General features: G+C 28.9%; 1 protein-coding gene across 5 annotated transcripts in view; it reads right to left on the reverse strand.

Moving 5' to 3' along the window:
- LOC126734698 (cell adhesion molecule DSCAM-like) overlaps positions 1–17,358 on the reverse strand; it is a 466,019-nt gene that overhangs the window by 38,010 nt on the left and 410,651 nt on the right. For all 5 annotated transcript variants that reach the window (XM_050438411.1, XM_050438410.1, XM_050438409.1 and 2 more), the window contains one exon: positions 13,210–13,393. In XM_050438411.1, the coding sequence (XP_050294368.1) occupies positions 13,210–13,393 (184 nt within the window). The remainder of the gene's footprint in view (positions 1–13,209; positions 13,394–17,358) is intronic.

A 17,358-nucleotide genomic window follows, 5' to 3' on the forward strand; every position in this document is an offset into this window, starting at 1 on the left:
ATTGTGTTAAATACATTTCGTTCGTGTTCAATAAAAAGCAAAAGATTAAATTGTATTATTCGCTAATTTACGTGTGTTTCGATATGGTGTATATATATTCAGTTAAGTGTAAAAAAAACTAAAATAAGATTCTGTAAAAATATTCTACTCATACGAAAACTATTCCAAATATTCGAAAATTATTTTTAATTTTTAAACTTTAACTCAACCAAAATTAAAGTTTTTGGTTAGAGATTATGCTTTATCAATTTTTTAAAAAAGTTAAAAATGTATTATACACTTTGTTAAGAAACTTCCGGGGATTAATTAATTATAAAGCCCGCGTTTAAGGACTGTTAAATTTATTTTTGTAGTTAAGTTGGTACAACTGTGTTATATACTCACGCGGAGTTTGAATGCCATTCAGCTAAATGCTGAATGGCGTTTCCAGTATAGAATTTGTTAAATAGCAATTAATTCATTTGTTAATTGCCAAAAAAACACGTTTTTGAGGTATTAACCTTAAACGTGTTTTGCAAGTTTTACAATGAATAAAAGTATGGAATGAATCTTCAAGTCGAAAATGCTGAGAGTGCTGAAAATTTTGAATTACATTTGCAGTAAAAGTATTTTATCAAAAACACGTGCGTATGAGTAGTACAATAAATTTAAAAGCGATTAAGATGTGGTGGAAGATTTGCCTTATCCATCATCATCTTCAACTAGAGTTAACATCGATAAAATAATAGAAATGGTGATGCAAAATCGTCGCAAGAGGGATATCATCTATCTCACGAATCAGTTTATACGAAATGTAAGCCAAAAAAGCCAATTTTTTTTTTTAAAACTCTTAAGTTGCTTAAAGGTCGCTGAAGAAATATTAGAATAAATTAAATCTATACCCAAATTCATAAAATACATAGCACCTGTTAACTCAGGCGTAATAAAAAATCGCATCAAAATCAAAACTCACGCTGTGTTCATAATTTTTATTTGGTTCTTGCAGTGTGATGCACTCCTTGAAAGAGTAAATTCATTAAGTGGAAATAAAACTGATGAATTTTGAATCAAAATAAGGCAGACATCGAAAAGGGTCGAATTTCTGGCCTAAAAAAAGACTAGAATAACCACTATATTTCCCATATATGGCTCCGGTCGACTGTTTTCTTTTTGCAAAAATAAAATTACCACTAAGCCACTTTTAACATATTTATGACATGTAAGTAAGCGAAATCGTGGCCAGAAACCACTGTTGGCAACTGAATTAGATTCCAAAAACTGCGTTTAAAATATTTTAATGATTAAGTTGTTTATGGGCATAAGCATATTATTTCGGAAGAAGTCTGCTTTGATGACAATAAAACAAATTTAAATGAATATTATTTTTGGTTTATACCCAAAATAGCTCTCAAATTAATTTGAACGTATATAAGCGAAATTCAACGAGCTTGTAATTATATTATTTACTTAAACGTTTCCAATATTTATCTTGTGACAATTATAAATGTAGACATTTCAATTACTACAAGAGTCAAACCTTATATCGCTCTTGAACTGACTCTATTAAATATGCATGCTATATTAACTCCTTTATTAAATCGTAATTCTCGTTTAATTATGTTCAGCTGGTATCCAATGGAATTAGTCTGACCTGCTTCAAAATAATTTGGATCCATTGCATGTGTGGTGTAATCCAGTAATTGGAATTGTTAAGGCCAAAGTGAGGTGAAGGGGTTACATTTCGTGTAATTTATTGGATTTGATCGATTTCTTAGTTTTCTTATCAAAAAGTTTCCCTTTTAGAATTATGATTGTTATCAGTGTTCGACAATAAATTAAGTTTCTTGATGAAAAAAAGGCATAAACATTATTTATTAAATTACGGAATTTTTTAATATTTTAACGTTAAATTAGGTACTATTAAATTTTTCACCAATCTTTATAGCCTAGATATTAAATCATTTATTACTGAAAGTAAATTTTTAGGGTTAGAACAAAAATAAATAATGCTAAGCCGAAGATCTTCCTAGACGCTTATCTACCTATTTAATTGAATATCTATGCTAGAACTTCTTTGAATATAACGAATACATATAAATTATTTTTAACATCATTTTAACTAAATTTAGAAGAAAGTCTTTTAACCAACACCCTTTAGATTGAAGAAAAATAGGTACAAATGTAATTTGTGCTTACTCGTGAAGTTTATATTCCATATTTAATGCCTGTGAAGGAAGGAAAATAGAGTTTATACACTTCATAAAACCAAAAGAAAAAAAATACCTTTAGACCACTTTTTCTGAAGAACTAGTTTGATTAAGTGATTCCAAATAGTATTCGATATATAATTGAATTTTCGATATTCCTTGTGTCTTTATTATTTATAGAAATAATTTCTTATTACTACAGATTCAATTATTGTTACTGAATTCACTTTTTAATAATCTTAAGAATATAAATAATCTGCATAAAATAGTCACTAGTGCTTATACGTATTAAAAATTAAATTTTTTCAATTATTTTAAAAATTACCTCTTAAATATGTTTTTTATAATTGTAGAAACTTTTCTAATTTTTAAATTTATTGGCTATAAACAAAAATTTCAGCATAAAACGTTGAATTTTTTATGATTTTTTTTAGAATGAATTTTATTGAAAAATAATAATATATTAATACTGGAGGGCAAGGGATAGAACAAGTGTAATACTTCTATAGAACATCATGGGTAAAAGATATGATGTGTTTAAAACCAAAAGAACTTTTCAGGATTTTTTATAATAAAATGTTAAAAAAGATTTATGAATTAAAAAAAATTCAAGACAATGATCTACAAAACAAAATTCATAAAATGGAAATAAAATAAATAGTTTAAACTTTTAATATTATAATTATAAAAACATTCCAAATATTTAATTTTACATAACTGAATTTGATAAAAACTCAAACTGTCTATATAGACTCATTAAATCCTAATATTTATCAGTTAAATGTAATCATTTTTCTAAAATTTGAGGTTTCAGTAAAATATAAACTATTTGGAAATTTTGTGGAGTAAAACTATTACAGTAATTATAATTTGACAAAGAAAATAGTCATGTCAACAATTTTTTCTAACCTCTATGGAAAATATAAAAGATCCATAAAAGTTTTATAAGTAATATCAAGTTTCAATTATTTAGAAACTTCCACTAACTATAACTAGTAATGCAAGTTTCAATTTTTATTGGTTAATGTGGTCTTTTTTGCACTTATTTTAATAAAGAAATTTACTAAGTGATAAAATAAATTGTAAATTAACTCGAATTCTGTTAAACATTTATTGTTTGTATACTTTTAAAGTAAATTCAGAGAATGAAAAATGATTTAATAATTCTGATAGATAATTATTTGTTTTTTTGAATTTCACCAAAATAAAGTAAATAATATTTTCATTTTTATATTAATTATTAAGATTTTTTTCTAACCTCCAGCCCAATAATGTATGTGATAAAAAATAATTAATAGCGGAGAAGAACGTTAGCGAAGTAGGCAGAACGCAATTATTTGACAAACGAGGCATTTTTCATCTACAGAAAACGTGCCTAGAATATAAAGAAGCATAAAACACACGCGTAGTCAAAAGCTTATTGATATTTTCCGCATTATTTAAACCTAACCTTATTTTTACCTCTATATGGTTTTATTAGCTTTTTCAGCATCAAAAATTGCATCACTAAAGAATAACTCTAGACTGTATAATTGAATAAAACTCAAGTAACATAAGCCAGAAAACAAAATATAAACAGTTTGTGCACTACGGCAAATCTAATAGAAATCTCTTGTGGCACACAGAATAATGTGTGCGGAAAAAAAATTAAATAGAACAGAAGAGTGCAAACATGTGCCAGCCGAGGCGACTCTTAATTTCTTTGACAAAAGAGGATTTTTTACCCGGAGAGAACATGCTGCGGAATATAAACTACCGAGAAAAAGTTGATAATTTTAGGTCATATAGTTTTATGCTCTGCTAGTTTGCTTGCCTAATTTTTTACCTTTGTTATGCAGGTATATAAGCTAATTAATGAGATTTTCTGAGGGCAGGCTTCAGCTTGCCATCTCTGCATATACCTTAAATTAAAATAAATTTACTTTGCCTAGGTGCTTTGTTAAAAAAAATGTTTTGGATAGTCGTGGCAGAGATTATTTACATTCAATAGAACCAACGCTTTCAGTAGAATTTTAAATATAATTATTTTTATATTTTCCTTTTAACGAATACTAACTGAGGAACTCGCTTATTTAACGCTTGACCCACTTAAAAAACATATCCCTAAAAAGATAGAGGCGATGATCCTTCAAATGCCTGGACCCTATTATCAGATACCGTGTCTAAAGTTAAAACATTAATTAACCAATTTTCACTTAATTAGTGCGGAATAAATCGCAAATCGTGTTTCACGAGATTAGCTTTGAAGTCCTCGTCGCTCCAGTTTACCCAACGTATAAACCGAAAGTTGTTGCTATAAAATATTGGTTGGTTATGAAGAGACGAGACGAGCTAGTAAACGCCCTACAAAATTTTATTAAATAAATTATATTTAAATCTCTTCAAGTAGTTTAATAAATTATGATATTTTATTAAACCTTCCCTGGTGTGTATCAATAACTCATTTGTTTTTGTTACGTAAAAAAATAAACTATGCTTCTAAAAATTAAATAAAAGTTTTAATATCAAATGGTTAAAAAAATAATACAATCTCCTTTGTAAGTTATAACACTTTACGAATGAGTCAAGTATTCCAGATAGGTAAAGAAGCCGAATACAGTAAATATTTATTTAAAAAAAAATGAAAAGCCAAAAGCCATTGCTTGCAAAAACAATACTCAGGCAAAACATTAAATCAATTATTACCTATAATTATTTATTAAATTTGCTATTCCCAAACATTAATAAAAACCTATTTTAATTTTATTAACTAATTTCGTATTTACGAACAAATGTGTGGCCTTATGTAAATATTTATCAATTTATTGCAATTAAAAATTCTACTATTTCTACTAAAAACTAAATTATTTTTTGTATTACATGATTTTTTATTATAAAGGATCAGAGCTACAGCAGACACTACAGTAAATATTAATAGAAAAAAGACGTGGTATCCTTATTAGTTTTTGTCTAGCATCTACAACCCTAATGATATTTATTTTTCATATACGATATTAACCTCGGAATTTAATTGGGTTTAGTCGAATTTGCTACGTGGTCTACGCTTTAAAGAATTCTATTTTCTTTAATGATCGTTTATGTTAACTTGTAGAATCCGAATAGTCCTCAGTGACTTATATAATAGCCTTATTTTAGTGATCTGGTGCAGTCCCAGTTTTAAATTTAATTTTCACTAAATTGAAGGGTTAACAAATTTAATGAGAGAAAAACTTTAATAAATGAACAAACATAATATTGTTATGCTATTTTGTTCATTAATTTTATCGCGTGTCATTAAGTTTCATTATAAATCCAGTACTATTTGCTCCTTGTTATATATTAACTTTTAAAAGTAAAAAAATATAGTTCAAATAACATGCTCAAACTTCACAAAACTAATAATTTTCTTCGAGAATCATGAATGAAAATTCCGTTAAATAAAACAACAGTTCCGAATCAAGAACTTAATTTATATAAGGAGAGATAATACGACTGATTTTAGGTACTTATTGCTTCTTAAAAAACATATTCAGAACTATTTAGACATTCTGTCTCCAAATCACTCTGGAGATTACTTATCGCAGATTTAATAAATGAAAACCAGAAAGTCCGAAAAGGCAAAAAATATATAAAACAACTGGTTATCTTTGTGGCTTTAAATTTATCAATTCTTAATTTTAATAATTTTAGTAGTACAAAAAAACTAAACCGTCATTACTTATTTTATAACAATTTAAACCAACAAATAAAATACTCTATAAATTATTTAGTGAAATTCCAGCATTTAAGAAAGAATTATCGTCCTTAATTTTACATACCGCAGGAAAATTTGCTTTTCTTCCGAAATGCCATTATTTAAATCCACATTTACCTCATCGAAAGGCAAACTAAAGCCCGCGGTGCAAATTCGACAACGCTGAGAATTTAAGTAATTTATGGCGTCTAATAGGAATAGTAATAAAGGTATTACGGAGTCAACCGGGTTTGATTTTCAACTTCCAGTGAAGTCGAAGTTGGTCGGCTTATGTACTTCCTGAACTTGGAAGAGCAAAGTACTTTCCCTATATGCAATTGCATATTGAGGCTTTAAAGAGATTTGTTAACACAAGCCATCTAATTTGAAATGTTTCTCAGTTAAAGGAAGATTTTATACTTAAAATGAGATAAACATTACGTTTTGCTAACTTTTAAAGGTAAAAAAATAACCTATTATAAAAGAAATGATGAAAAATTATTCGGTTATTAAACGAAGACATGCAATATATCTTAGAAACACGCGACTTACGCCCCACCTTGAACTCAATAATAATTTATTTATTTTACGGAATGGAATTATGAGGTAAATGATAAATAACATAATGAAATAGCATAGTATAGATGCATATTATATATGATTAAATATAAATGCTTGATTCCGTGACCTTTGGCGGTGGGAGCTTTTATTTATTAAAAAAATTGGATGTTTCTTTATCCACGGTTAGAGATAAATCTCTTATCATTTGCTTTTGAAGACTGTCTCCAGATTATTTTTAACCGGCAAAGGAAAGACGAGGATGATATTCTGTATGCTTTGCTATTTTGTGCCAAACCTTTATTGCTTACGTTTTTTCCCATTAGAATCTGGGATTCAAATGTATGCCTAGAAACCGGATACTAATCACACTGCCATTAGGATAAGTAAGAGACAAACTAAGATAGAAGATAACATTATTGGTCTTTGCTTCATTGAGTCATCGACTGTGCAGAATTCCTCAAGAGTTTTACCAACTAAATCTGTTGTAGAAATCTGCTGCACTATTATGAAAAACACTTATTTCTTAAATTACTAATAAATTGCTAACGTTAGGGTTTAGTATTTCCTCAATTGAATAAGAAACGTTAAATTTTAGGTACTTTTTTTAGTGTATCTTGAAAAATCTATAAATACAGTATACGTATTTCTGGGAGTAATTTATGAAATACCTTTGGGTCATAATAAGAAATTCCAATTCTGGTTTTTTCCAGCCTATGGTACTCAAGATATATATTTTTTCATTTCTAGTCATATGGGTATGTACGTTAATGTGTGTTGTGTACTCTGTTAAATTATTTACTACATATTTTAATGAGTACAAAGTAAATTAAAATTAAAATGTTTGTATACCTACTTTTAGATAATTCTCCTTACAGTCTTCCCTGTAGCCTTTTCCATCGACTATCCTCACACATCTCCATGACCCCAAGCCAAAATTGCATATGAAATTTTACCCTGGACATAAGCATAGAATACATTTAAAAGAACTTTTTTGATAGTGTTTTTTTGATAAATTATATTGCAAGTGAACTCCGGGACATTATTCTTTAGCTAGTTGCTCAATGTGTTTAAGCTATAGCTTGGGGTTAAGATTGACCCCCATATATCTGACAGTCTCAAGTCAGAGGAAAGTACGTTTTTTGTGTTTTGTGTCATCGGCAAAATTTAGATAACTCTGGGTCTCTGTACTAGTTAAATCATCAATGTCATTTAAATATATGACGAATAATAAGGGCCTCAACACAGAGCCCTGAGACACTTTCAAATCCATATCAATTAGTCATGAAAATCATAAACATATCAACTGACTTGTTTTTTTCTATATGTACATATTGTTTCCTCGCACCAAGATAAGAGTCTATCATATTTTGACTTCTTGAATTAAAACCATACATGTTCAGTTTATGTTATGTTCAGTATGAGTAACCTGGATGAAACGTAGTCAAATATTTTTGTTAAATCACAAAAGAGTATTCTCTTTTTTCAAAGCCTTAATTTATGATTTTTACTAGGGTGTTTATAGACTCAACTGTACTTCTGGAGGACCTAAAAGCAAACTGGAATTTACTAAATAAATTATTTGTTTCAACATATTTTGTGATTATAGTATTTTTATTAGTACTTTACCAATGACAGGCATAGTAGAATAGAACTTATAATTGGAAGGATCATTTTTACAGTTCTTTTTATAGACTGGAACTACCCTAGAGCAATTCAGACTAATAGAATTAATTGTGATTGAGTTACATATTTATTAAAGAGGATCATAAAGAATAAAAATACTTCTGAGGAAATATGTTTTTATATTTTTGCATTCATCAAATAGCAGTTAAAAGAGTTCTTATTTTTTAAATTCAAAATGATGTTTTTAACAGAGACCGTGGTGTTATTGACAAAAAGCACGTCTCAGGCCATATTTCTTAAAAGTATTCTATAAAAAGTCAATACTTAGAAAATTAATCCAAAACATTTTGCATAAAAAGAAAATTTAAAAAATATTCATAGATGAATATTGATTATTTGGTTTCTTTATGAGGTCGGTAGAATTTAAATTTGAAATATTTGAAAAGGCATTTTGGTTGATCCGGTTTTGGTCTTTGCATGAGGAACTATTGGTACGGATTTCACATACCTCTTAAGGATTAAAAAAACATAACAAAATTATTTCGCTATATAACGTTTACCATAGATAATGAGAAATTTGCCCAAGGAGATTTAAAGATTAAGATTTTGAATAACTATCAATACGCAACAAGAAGAAAAAAAAAGAATAAATTCATAATTTACCATAGTGGATAAATTAAGAAAAAAAAACATTTTTTTCACACAAAAACTCTAAATTTATCAAAAAAATTCGACGTTAGTTAAAAAAATCTATTATCAATAAACGGAAACATAAAAATTAAGAAAAATCAGAAGCAGTAATAATAGAATACTTAGGAGACATACTTAAACATTTTAAAACTGAAAAATATGTTTTCTGTTTAGGTTTACCTTATTTAAGGACTTTCCATAGAAGATTAAAAATCTCGGTTATACAAAATGACCTACCTTTATTATAATATTCTTAAATGAGAAAGAATTACAAAAAAACCTTACTAAATGCTTAAAAATGGTTTTTTCAATTCATTTATGATATGGAGAAAAGTTTGTCATACTCTACATTAGTTTTTTTTTCTTTAAATCTTACATTTTAATTTACTTTATTTTTTATTTGTTTCATTCGTTTAGATCATACATTTCTTATCTATTTAGGACTCTTCAATAACCAAATATCATGCACAAGCCTACAATCATTTTTATGATTTTTCAAAACATTATAAAAAAATATATTTTTAGATTTATCTTAGATATAAATTGATTCAATCATGTATTATTAACTAGCTTTATAGACCATTTGATTTAAAGGTATTTTGACTTTACACTCTGAAATTCGATATGTTATAAAAAATTTCAATTAATAATACACTTACATTTCAATTAAAATTACAACTAACCGTAATTGGATCTATGCCCTTTGAAATCATCAAGACCATTATAGGTAAGCCAACCTTACTCAATTACTAGGGATCAAGTAATAAATGCGTTGTAAAGTTTCAATCCCTTATCTGTACAATAAAAACCATTCTAATTTATTTATATTGCAAGTTGCATTGATTGAAGTTCCGAAATTTTTCAAAACTATTGGAATTATTTGAGGTAATAAAATGTGGGATGAGCGTAACGTGAATGTGCTTTACAAAGTTTTCGTTTTATAGTATTAGCTTAAAAGTTTTATTAATGTAATAAAAAGTTCCAATGAATAAACATTCCGAAGGAGACATTTTCGCTTATTAGCAGCACTTAAAATTTATCTTAAAGATAAAATTAGCTTAAAACTCATCACCAGTATCCATATCCCTGGAGACATATCTCAAACGTGATATAAACAAGTTAGTAGCAATTTAACTGAATAATTTACGCCCAAAGAGATTGAGGTCTCTATTAAATAGTTTGCTCTTCTCGGTCTCTGCACCATGCAAGCACCCGCATTTATATAAGACTGTTAATATAATTTATGGTTTAGTTACCTCATTTAACTTTATAAATTAAAATTAAGATTTTCAAATTTGTACAAATACATATTAATATTTGAGTCTGAAAATTAAATTTATGTAATTACCAGATTTCAATTTAATTATCAAGTTAAGTAATTATTGTAGTAATTACAGGATTTGGGCAAATAAATTTAAATATAGTAATTTAGTAGATAGTTAGTATTTGATCAACTTTTTGCACTTCTTTTTGCTTTAATTTATTTTAAAACTTTAGCTTTTGCTCAAAAAAACAATTAATTTATATAGATATTATTATAAAAAAAAAACATATTAATTCTTAAAGCAACAGTAAAACACTAGATAACCTATAACAGGTAGATATTAAAAACACAAAAATTCAAAGGAAAAAATAAACCTAGTAAGGTTCTCTAATATTATAAGACTAATAAAATAGTAATAACGCAGCATAAACGTATTTGCGGAGGCTAAGAAAACTTGCCATTTATTGTCACACATCTCGTTGCATGGTTTTAAAATTAGAGTTAACTTTTAAGGGTTTTAGGTGGATACGGGGTCAATTAATATTTAAGCTTTTCAATTTTTTTTTCTAACACAGCTATTAATTATTATTTTTGGGATGAACCAAAAAATCAAAGCTTCTCGTTAAATTGTAAAAAGTGAAACTCTATGTTTCAAATGATTGCATTTGGTTTATTTATTCTAGAACAAGAATAAAGGATATACCCCAGATGGTATGTAAGTAACAACAATAATGAATAATATTTTAGCTTGGTGCTAAAATAAGTCTAAAGAAGGCCTAATATAGGCCGAAACGCTGGCACCTAATTCCTTAAAAAATTAACAAAATTATACTGGGTCACTAAAACAACACACAATTTCAAATTAGTTTTTCGTTTAAAAGTACCTACCCGATATTCAAGAAAAATAACTAACTGGAATTTGATATTTTATTTTAATATAATACAGATGTTTCAGGCAAGGCCAACATTTATTTTAACGACTTATCAGATATACAGAGTGTTCTGTTGATCGTGTTACAAACTTCTAGGGCAGATAGAAAACGTCAAAAGAAAAACAAAAGTTCATATAAACATGGGTCCGGAAAAGCTTCGTCAGGGAGCTAGAGCTCTTTGAAAATAACCTTTAAAAACTAGCTTTTTTTAATAGCTCCGGAACTACTTTAGCTACCGCAACCAATTTTGGGAGGTAAATTATTGTTAGTACGTTTATTCTTTTGAACTTCATAATCAGGGGGGTATTTGGTAAATTTAAGCCCATTTCTTTAAGACTTTAATTTCTGCCCGTTTGGGCATTAGATTATGATGTTCCTATGCTTTTTACATAAAAAAGGTGCTCTTAGTAAAAGTTGGTAAATGGTAAATAACACCGTTTTTGTGAAAATTTACGAAAAGCAAGTTATGAGATAGAAAAATGAATTACTACAAGTCACTTTCATTACCTTGAGGCATAAAATGTTTAAATGATTTTAAGTGTAATAAAAAACCAACAAACTAACAATTTTAGAAACGTAAACAAATTTTATTAAAGATTGGTATTACAAAAATAAACTTAAAATATTAATTGCTCAAAATGCCGGCCACCACGATCGATACATTTATTGTATCTACGCACCATATTAAGGTTGACGTGGTTAAAAATATCAGGCGTGGTTTGGATTACTTCAGCATCTGCGGAAATTCTGGCCACCAGGTCTTCTTCTGACTCGACTGGAGTTTCATATACGAGACTTCAGCTCGCTGGCCAGGTGACAAGGCCTCCGCGGCCAATCCAGCGCCTTCCAAAATTTTCATTTATAAACTCGCGGACAATAAGTGAAAAATGAGCTGGCGCTCCATCGTGTTATAGCCATAAGTTCTGTCGTATATTTAGGGGCAGATCATCTAATAGTTCTGGCAGTACATTTCTTAGAAAATTTAAATAGATATTTCCCGTTAAACGAGGAGGCAACATAATTGGACCAATTAAGCGTTCTCCAACAATGCCGGCTCACATATTGACCGAAAACTTATGTTGATAGCTCCTAAAATGAATACCATAAGGGTTTTCCTCACTCCACACATGATTATTCTTAGAACTAAAAATGCCTTCTTTTGTAAATAAAGCCTCGTCAGTAAAAAGGACATATTTTGGAAATTGAGGTTCTTCTGTACACCGGTCAAGAAACCACTGGCAAAAATTCACGCGGGGCATAAAATCAATGGGTCCTAATGATTGCATCTTTTGCAGGTGGTAGGGCCGAAGAAGCTGTTCATTAACAACGTTCCATACCCTAACATGATTTACATGCATCGCATCAGCTACTGCTCGAGTACTTACTGATGGGTTATCTTCAAATCGCTGAAGCACTTCTTCCTCAAAACCGGATTCGGATGTTCCTTTGCGCGCCATTATCTTGGCGTTTTATTTTAACGGAGCCAGTCTCCCTGAGCCGTTGATTGACCCTTTCAAAAAGTGTGTGAGCTGGGATTCGCCTTTCGGGAAACCGCTCTTCATATAGTCGAGAAGCAGCTCTACCATTACATCGAACTTCCCCATAAATTAAAAGCATATCGGCGTATTCAGAAAAAGTGTAATCTTCCATTACTTAACCGTAATAAAAAGGGAATTAATATCATGTAAAAAATACTAAGACAGTGACAAATTTAAAAAATACTGACAGTGGCAATGAATTAGCATTAATATTATTATTAAAATATTTAATTCAGGTGCTGTATCTTAGTTTGGTTTTAGTCAATTTCCACAAAAACGGTAATATTTACCGACTTTTACTAAGAGCACCTTTTTTATGTAAAAAGCATAGGAACATCATAATCTAATGTCCAAACGGGCAGAAATTAAAGTCTTAAAGAACTGGGCCTAAATTTACCAAATACCCCCCTGATTCTGAAGCCCCTGGTAAATATTTTTTTTATTTAGTAGGTTCAAAAGAATAAACGTACTAACAATAATTTACCTCTTTTCGTTTTCTATCTGCCCTAGAAGTTTGTAACATGATCAACATAACACCCTGTATATGCCAGAATGGAATCCTCGGCCTAAACTACTTCTGAAATTATGCTTAAATTAACATGAAATATGTCTAAGATTTAAAATATGCAGATAGATAAATTAATAGGTCTAGGATATATAAATTTAAAAGTTGCCTAAACGTGCAAAAAATTTTATTACTTACTTGTAATTAGGGTCAAATGGCGTATCTTTAATGGCTACATTATCATGGCCCTTGGTCTTGGACTGCCTAATCCAATAATAGGATAAAGACTGCATCGATGGAGGTGGAAACCGACACTCTAAAGTAACATCTTCACCTTCTCGCGCATCAAGTGTTATTTCTTCTGCACTGACGTAGCATATTCCTTAAAAAAAATTAAATTTATTTTAAAACACTTAAAACACTGTAGTAGATCGTATAAAATATGGTTATGTCCCACTTTTCTTATACTAATGGTATAAGTAAAGAAAATAAAGAAAGCATTATACTAAAACAGGTTTTGCTCTGACAGTTTTTGCTTGTCCTTTTAAAAGCTAATTTCGCCCCGAGAGGTAAAAAACAAACTTTTTAAAATCCCGGTAAATTTTTCCATTTACTTATTTGATTAGCTTCGGAGAAAAGTTTCCAATTTTTTGTCACTTTTGCGTGAGCTTTAAAGTAATAATTTCGGAAAGTAAATTAATTTACATGATCATAATTAAAGCTGAATAACATTTAATTTTAAGTATTTAAATATATTATTTGTAAATTTTAATAAACGTGGTTACAAACTCTAAAATTAAATAACACTATTTTAACCCAGTATTACATCGCTTTTGCTTTAAAATATAATCTAATGTCTAGACTCTAAATGAAGCAATTATATAGAAAAGTATAGCAAACGGCCCCAATTAGCCAAAACTAATTGGCCCAGCAGTCGTTATATAAGCCATGAAAACCTTTTTAAGCTACAAAATTGAAACATTTTACAGATTTTAAATCCAAGCGATACATTTTAAGCACTTGCAGATTTAATAAAGTAAACGTTTCGCCAAACTTTTTTTGATGATATAAAATATTTAAGAACGTAAAAGCACCGCATTAGTGAAACCCACACTAATGCGGTAAAATGCCAATTATGAAATTAAATATTCGATCAGATGCTTAGACATTTATTACTACCACTTAATATTTTGTGTTTGAATAAATTAATGCCAAACGAATTTAACTAAGAGAATTTTTATTTCGTTGCTCATAAAAAAGTGTAAAAGTTTTGTTAGACAAACTTATTTTATAAACGAACGTAGAAAATGAATTCATAAATAATGTATTAAACATTGGATTTATTGGAATTACTATAAAATTCGCAAGGTTACTTTAAAAGCAAAAATAATTAACATTAAACTTTAAATGTTATTCGCCAGAGAAACAAAATAAGAAGATATAAAAAAGTTATGAGTTTTGGTATGAAAATCTAATAAAACTAAAAAGGGACTCGAATTAGCTATAATAGAGCTAAATCTTAGAGATAATAACATCATAAAGTTTATATGAGGTTTATAATGCAGATGTTCCAGTTCCATTTTTTTAGATATGATAAGCTGCACAGAAAATAATATCACTGTCTACAAAAAAAAAATCCGTCTTATAATAAAAAAAAATAGTATTTTGGGTTGAAGGCTAATAGTATAAAACTATATTACATACGTTAAACCTAGCTCTCTATGATTTGGATTGCAATAAAGTAGCAAAAAAAAACTTTTAGAAAATTCTGTGCATAGGTAGAGTATTAATATTTCCTAATAACTATACTGATAGTGGTTATTTTTTTAAAAATTATTATCTCATAAAAAGGAAAATTTTTAATTCTATCGTATTTTTAGAGCTTTCTACTGTCGAACTATGAACTGATTTATAGTAATGTTATTTAAATATCCGCTATCAAGTCGATAAACTTCCTCAGAAGTACAAACCTGCACAGGAGCCTGTAAATGATTTAAAGGGAGTTTTGTGCGATTATTTCTGTTAAATGTGGCGGAAAATGTCATTTAACTTATTCTTGCGTTCCCGTATTTTTGACGGAAGCGGTGTTTTGGAGTTTTATATGTTCACTGGCAAACTCTGCCAAGATAAGGCTTTCGGAGTCTAGAAAATACTTAAAATAGGACAGTTTATGTGAAGTTTTAATGATAAGAGAACAATGGCTTTGGGCGTACACATATTATAAAACGAGAATGCTTTTTAGAAGCTATGACAGTGTTATCTTGATTACGGTTATTTAATTATGGAAATTAGAGTATTTATATACTTTTTAAAATGTAGTAAAATAAGTTGAAAGAGTTTAAAATGAAATGTGAGTATGCTTAGTAAATTTAAGACTAAGGTCCGAAGAGAAATCTCAAAGATATTTTTAAACAAACTATTACCTAGTTTGGGTTCCTTCTAAAATTTCTATTGGTTTCTTATAATTTTATTTAAACTGTTTAGGAAATTATTTTAACCCTAAAACTAAACCATTTTTGTGCAAACTTGATAAGTAGGTATGTGTAATGATCGCTGAACAGCATTCTTAATAACATTTAGTTTTAAAAATATAACTTGAAAAATGGAACTACATATGTACATCTATATAGAAACAATAAGCCAGAAATTGCAATTAGGCGAACCTTCCAATATCTGAAGAATAAAGAAATGGTAAGACGTGATTATTGTCAAATATTTTCCAAATGACTTTACTACGTTTATCTCAATCTTTCTCAATCATTTGCTACTATGTGGGATTATTATCTAAGGTGATGAAGGCAAGTAGGGTTTTACTTAAAGGGACACAAATAAATCGTCAAAATAACTTAATATATTTTCCTTCTTCTTCTTCCTCAAATACAATGGACTCGCGTCGTATTTCGACGGCCGTCCAATATTGTTGTTTATGGACCTACAGTTTAACGTGGGTTCCGAACCACAATGTTTTGTTTCTATAAGACAAACACAAACAACCATGCCCATGCCGGGATTCGAACCCGAGACCACATGATTGCATCGTGAACGCTTTCCTCATGGTGCTACCGAAATCGGCTAATACTTAATATATTTAATAATGGCTAATATTTAATAATTAATATATTTTCCTACATTTTTTAAAATACATCTACTTTTAAAAAAATATAATATTCATATCCTCTTGGGTTTATCGAACCAAAACTAAGCTTTTTTCTAAAAATTATGCGTTCTTTAAAGTAAAGTTAAACAAAAAAAAGCTTAAACTTTAAACTATAGCAGCTTAAAGTATAGGGCCCCGAATAATACGCAACAGCAGCCCGTATCTCTAAGCTTTCCACTTGAGAAACCTTTCGTCGTTTATTTAAGAAATATATATTTCGAGTCATATTTAATATAACAAAGCTAGCAACAAATATATTCAGGATAAGGTTGTCTCCTGAGAATAAAGGCAAGATGTTGATAAGCTCCAATTCGTTTTTCTCACAAACCTTCCTTGGTATATTTGCTTGATTTAATCTCTTTCTTTTCCAATTGTTTTTAGAATAACTTCAGATTTATTTCTATAAATAACTTAAAATGATTTGAAACACTTGTTGCGAACGTTTTGTTTACTACAGACAAAGCAGTTTAGAAGGACTAAGAAATCTGCCTTTTTAATAAGATAATTTTTATTGTAAAAAATCATCCTGTTCGCAATAATATCTACAAACTTTTTTCAATAATTAACCATCATCTGAAAAGCCATGTCGCAACTATAATAAAACATGCAATGCTTAAGGTTGTTTTATTATCGTATACGGTTATACCAGAAAGTTTTATATGTCTTTTGAGAATACATCACTGCGTGACATTTTTCCTACTGTATTGTGCTATGTTAGGCCACAATGACAGAGGTAATAATATTTTATGGTCGACACTCGTCCTCATATATATCTGAGCGAACGCAATGGATTCTAATTATTTTTACGGCTTTTGCGGTTTGATTTATACGATTCTGAAAGTTATTGGTTTTATAGGTTTCATCGCATACATATGTCGCTGATTTATGATTCGCGTGTGGAAGTCATTTTTGTGAATGGAGAAAAGTTATAAATTAATATAATAGTTAAATTAACTTTTATTAAAAGTAAACAATAACATAAATTAAAGTGCTAATTTAAAAGCTATAAAAGGCAAATGATGAAAAATAGCAAAAATTGTTAAAATTCTTATTTCCAATTTTTCATACATCCCGGCTTTTTTCGTCGGTGTTTGAGTTAGAAAGAATACAGGTACCAAATAATCTTATCTAATGATTATAGCTTTTTAAAAAACACAGATATTTACTCTTATTTTCATGATTTCCAGGGT

Source organism: Anthonomus grandis, chromosome 3 (assembly GCF_022605725.1).
Source record: "Anthonomus grandis grandis chromosome 3, icAntGran1.3, whole genome shotgun sequence".
Taxonomy (NCBI): Eukaryota; Metazoa; Arthropoda; class Insecta; order Coleoptera; family Curculionidae; genus Anthonomus; species Anthonomus grandis.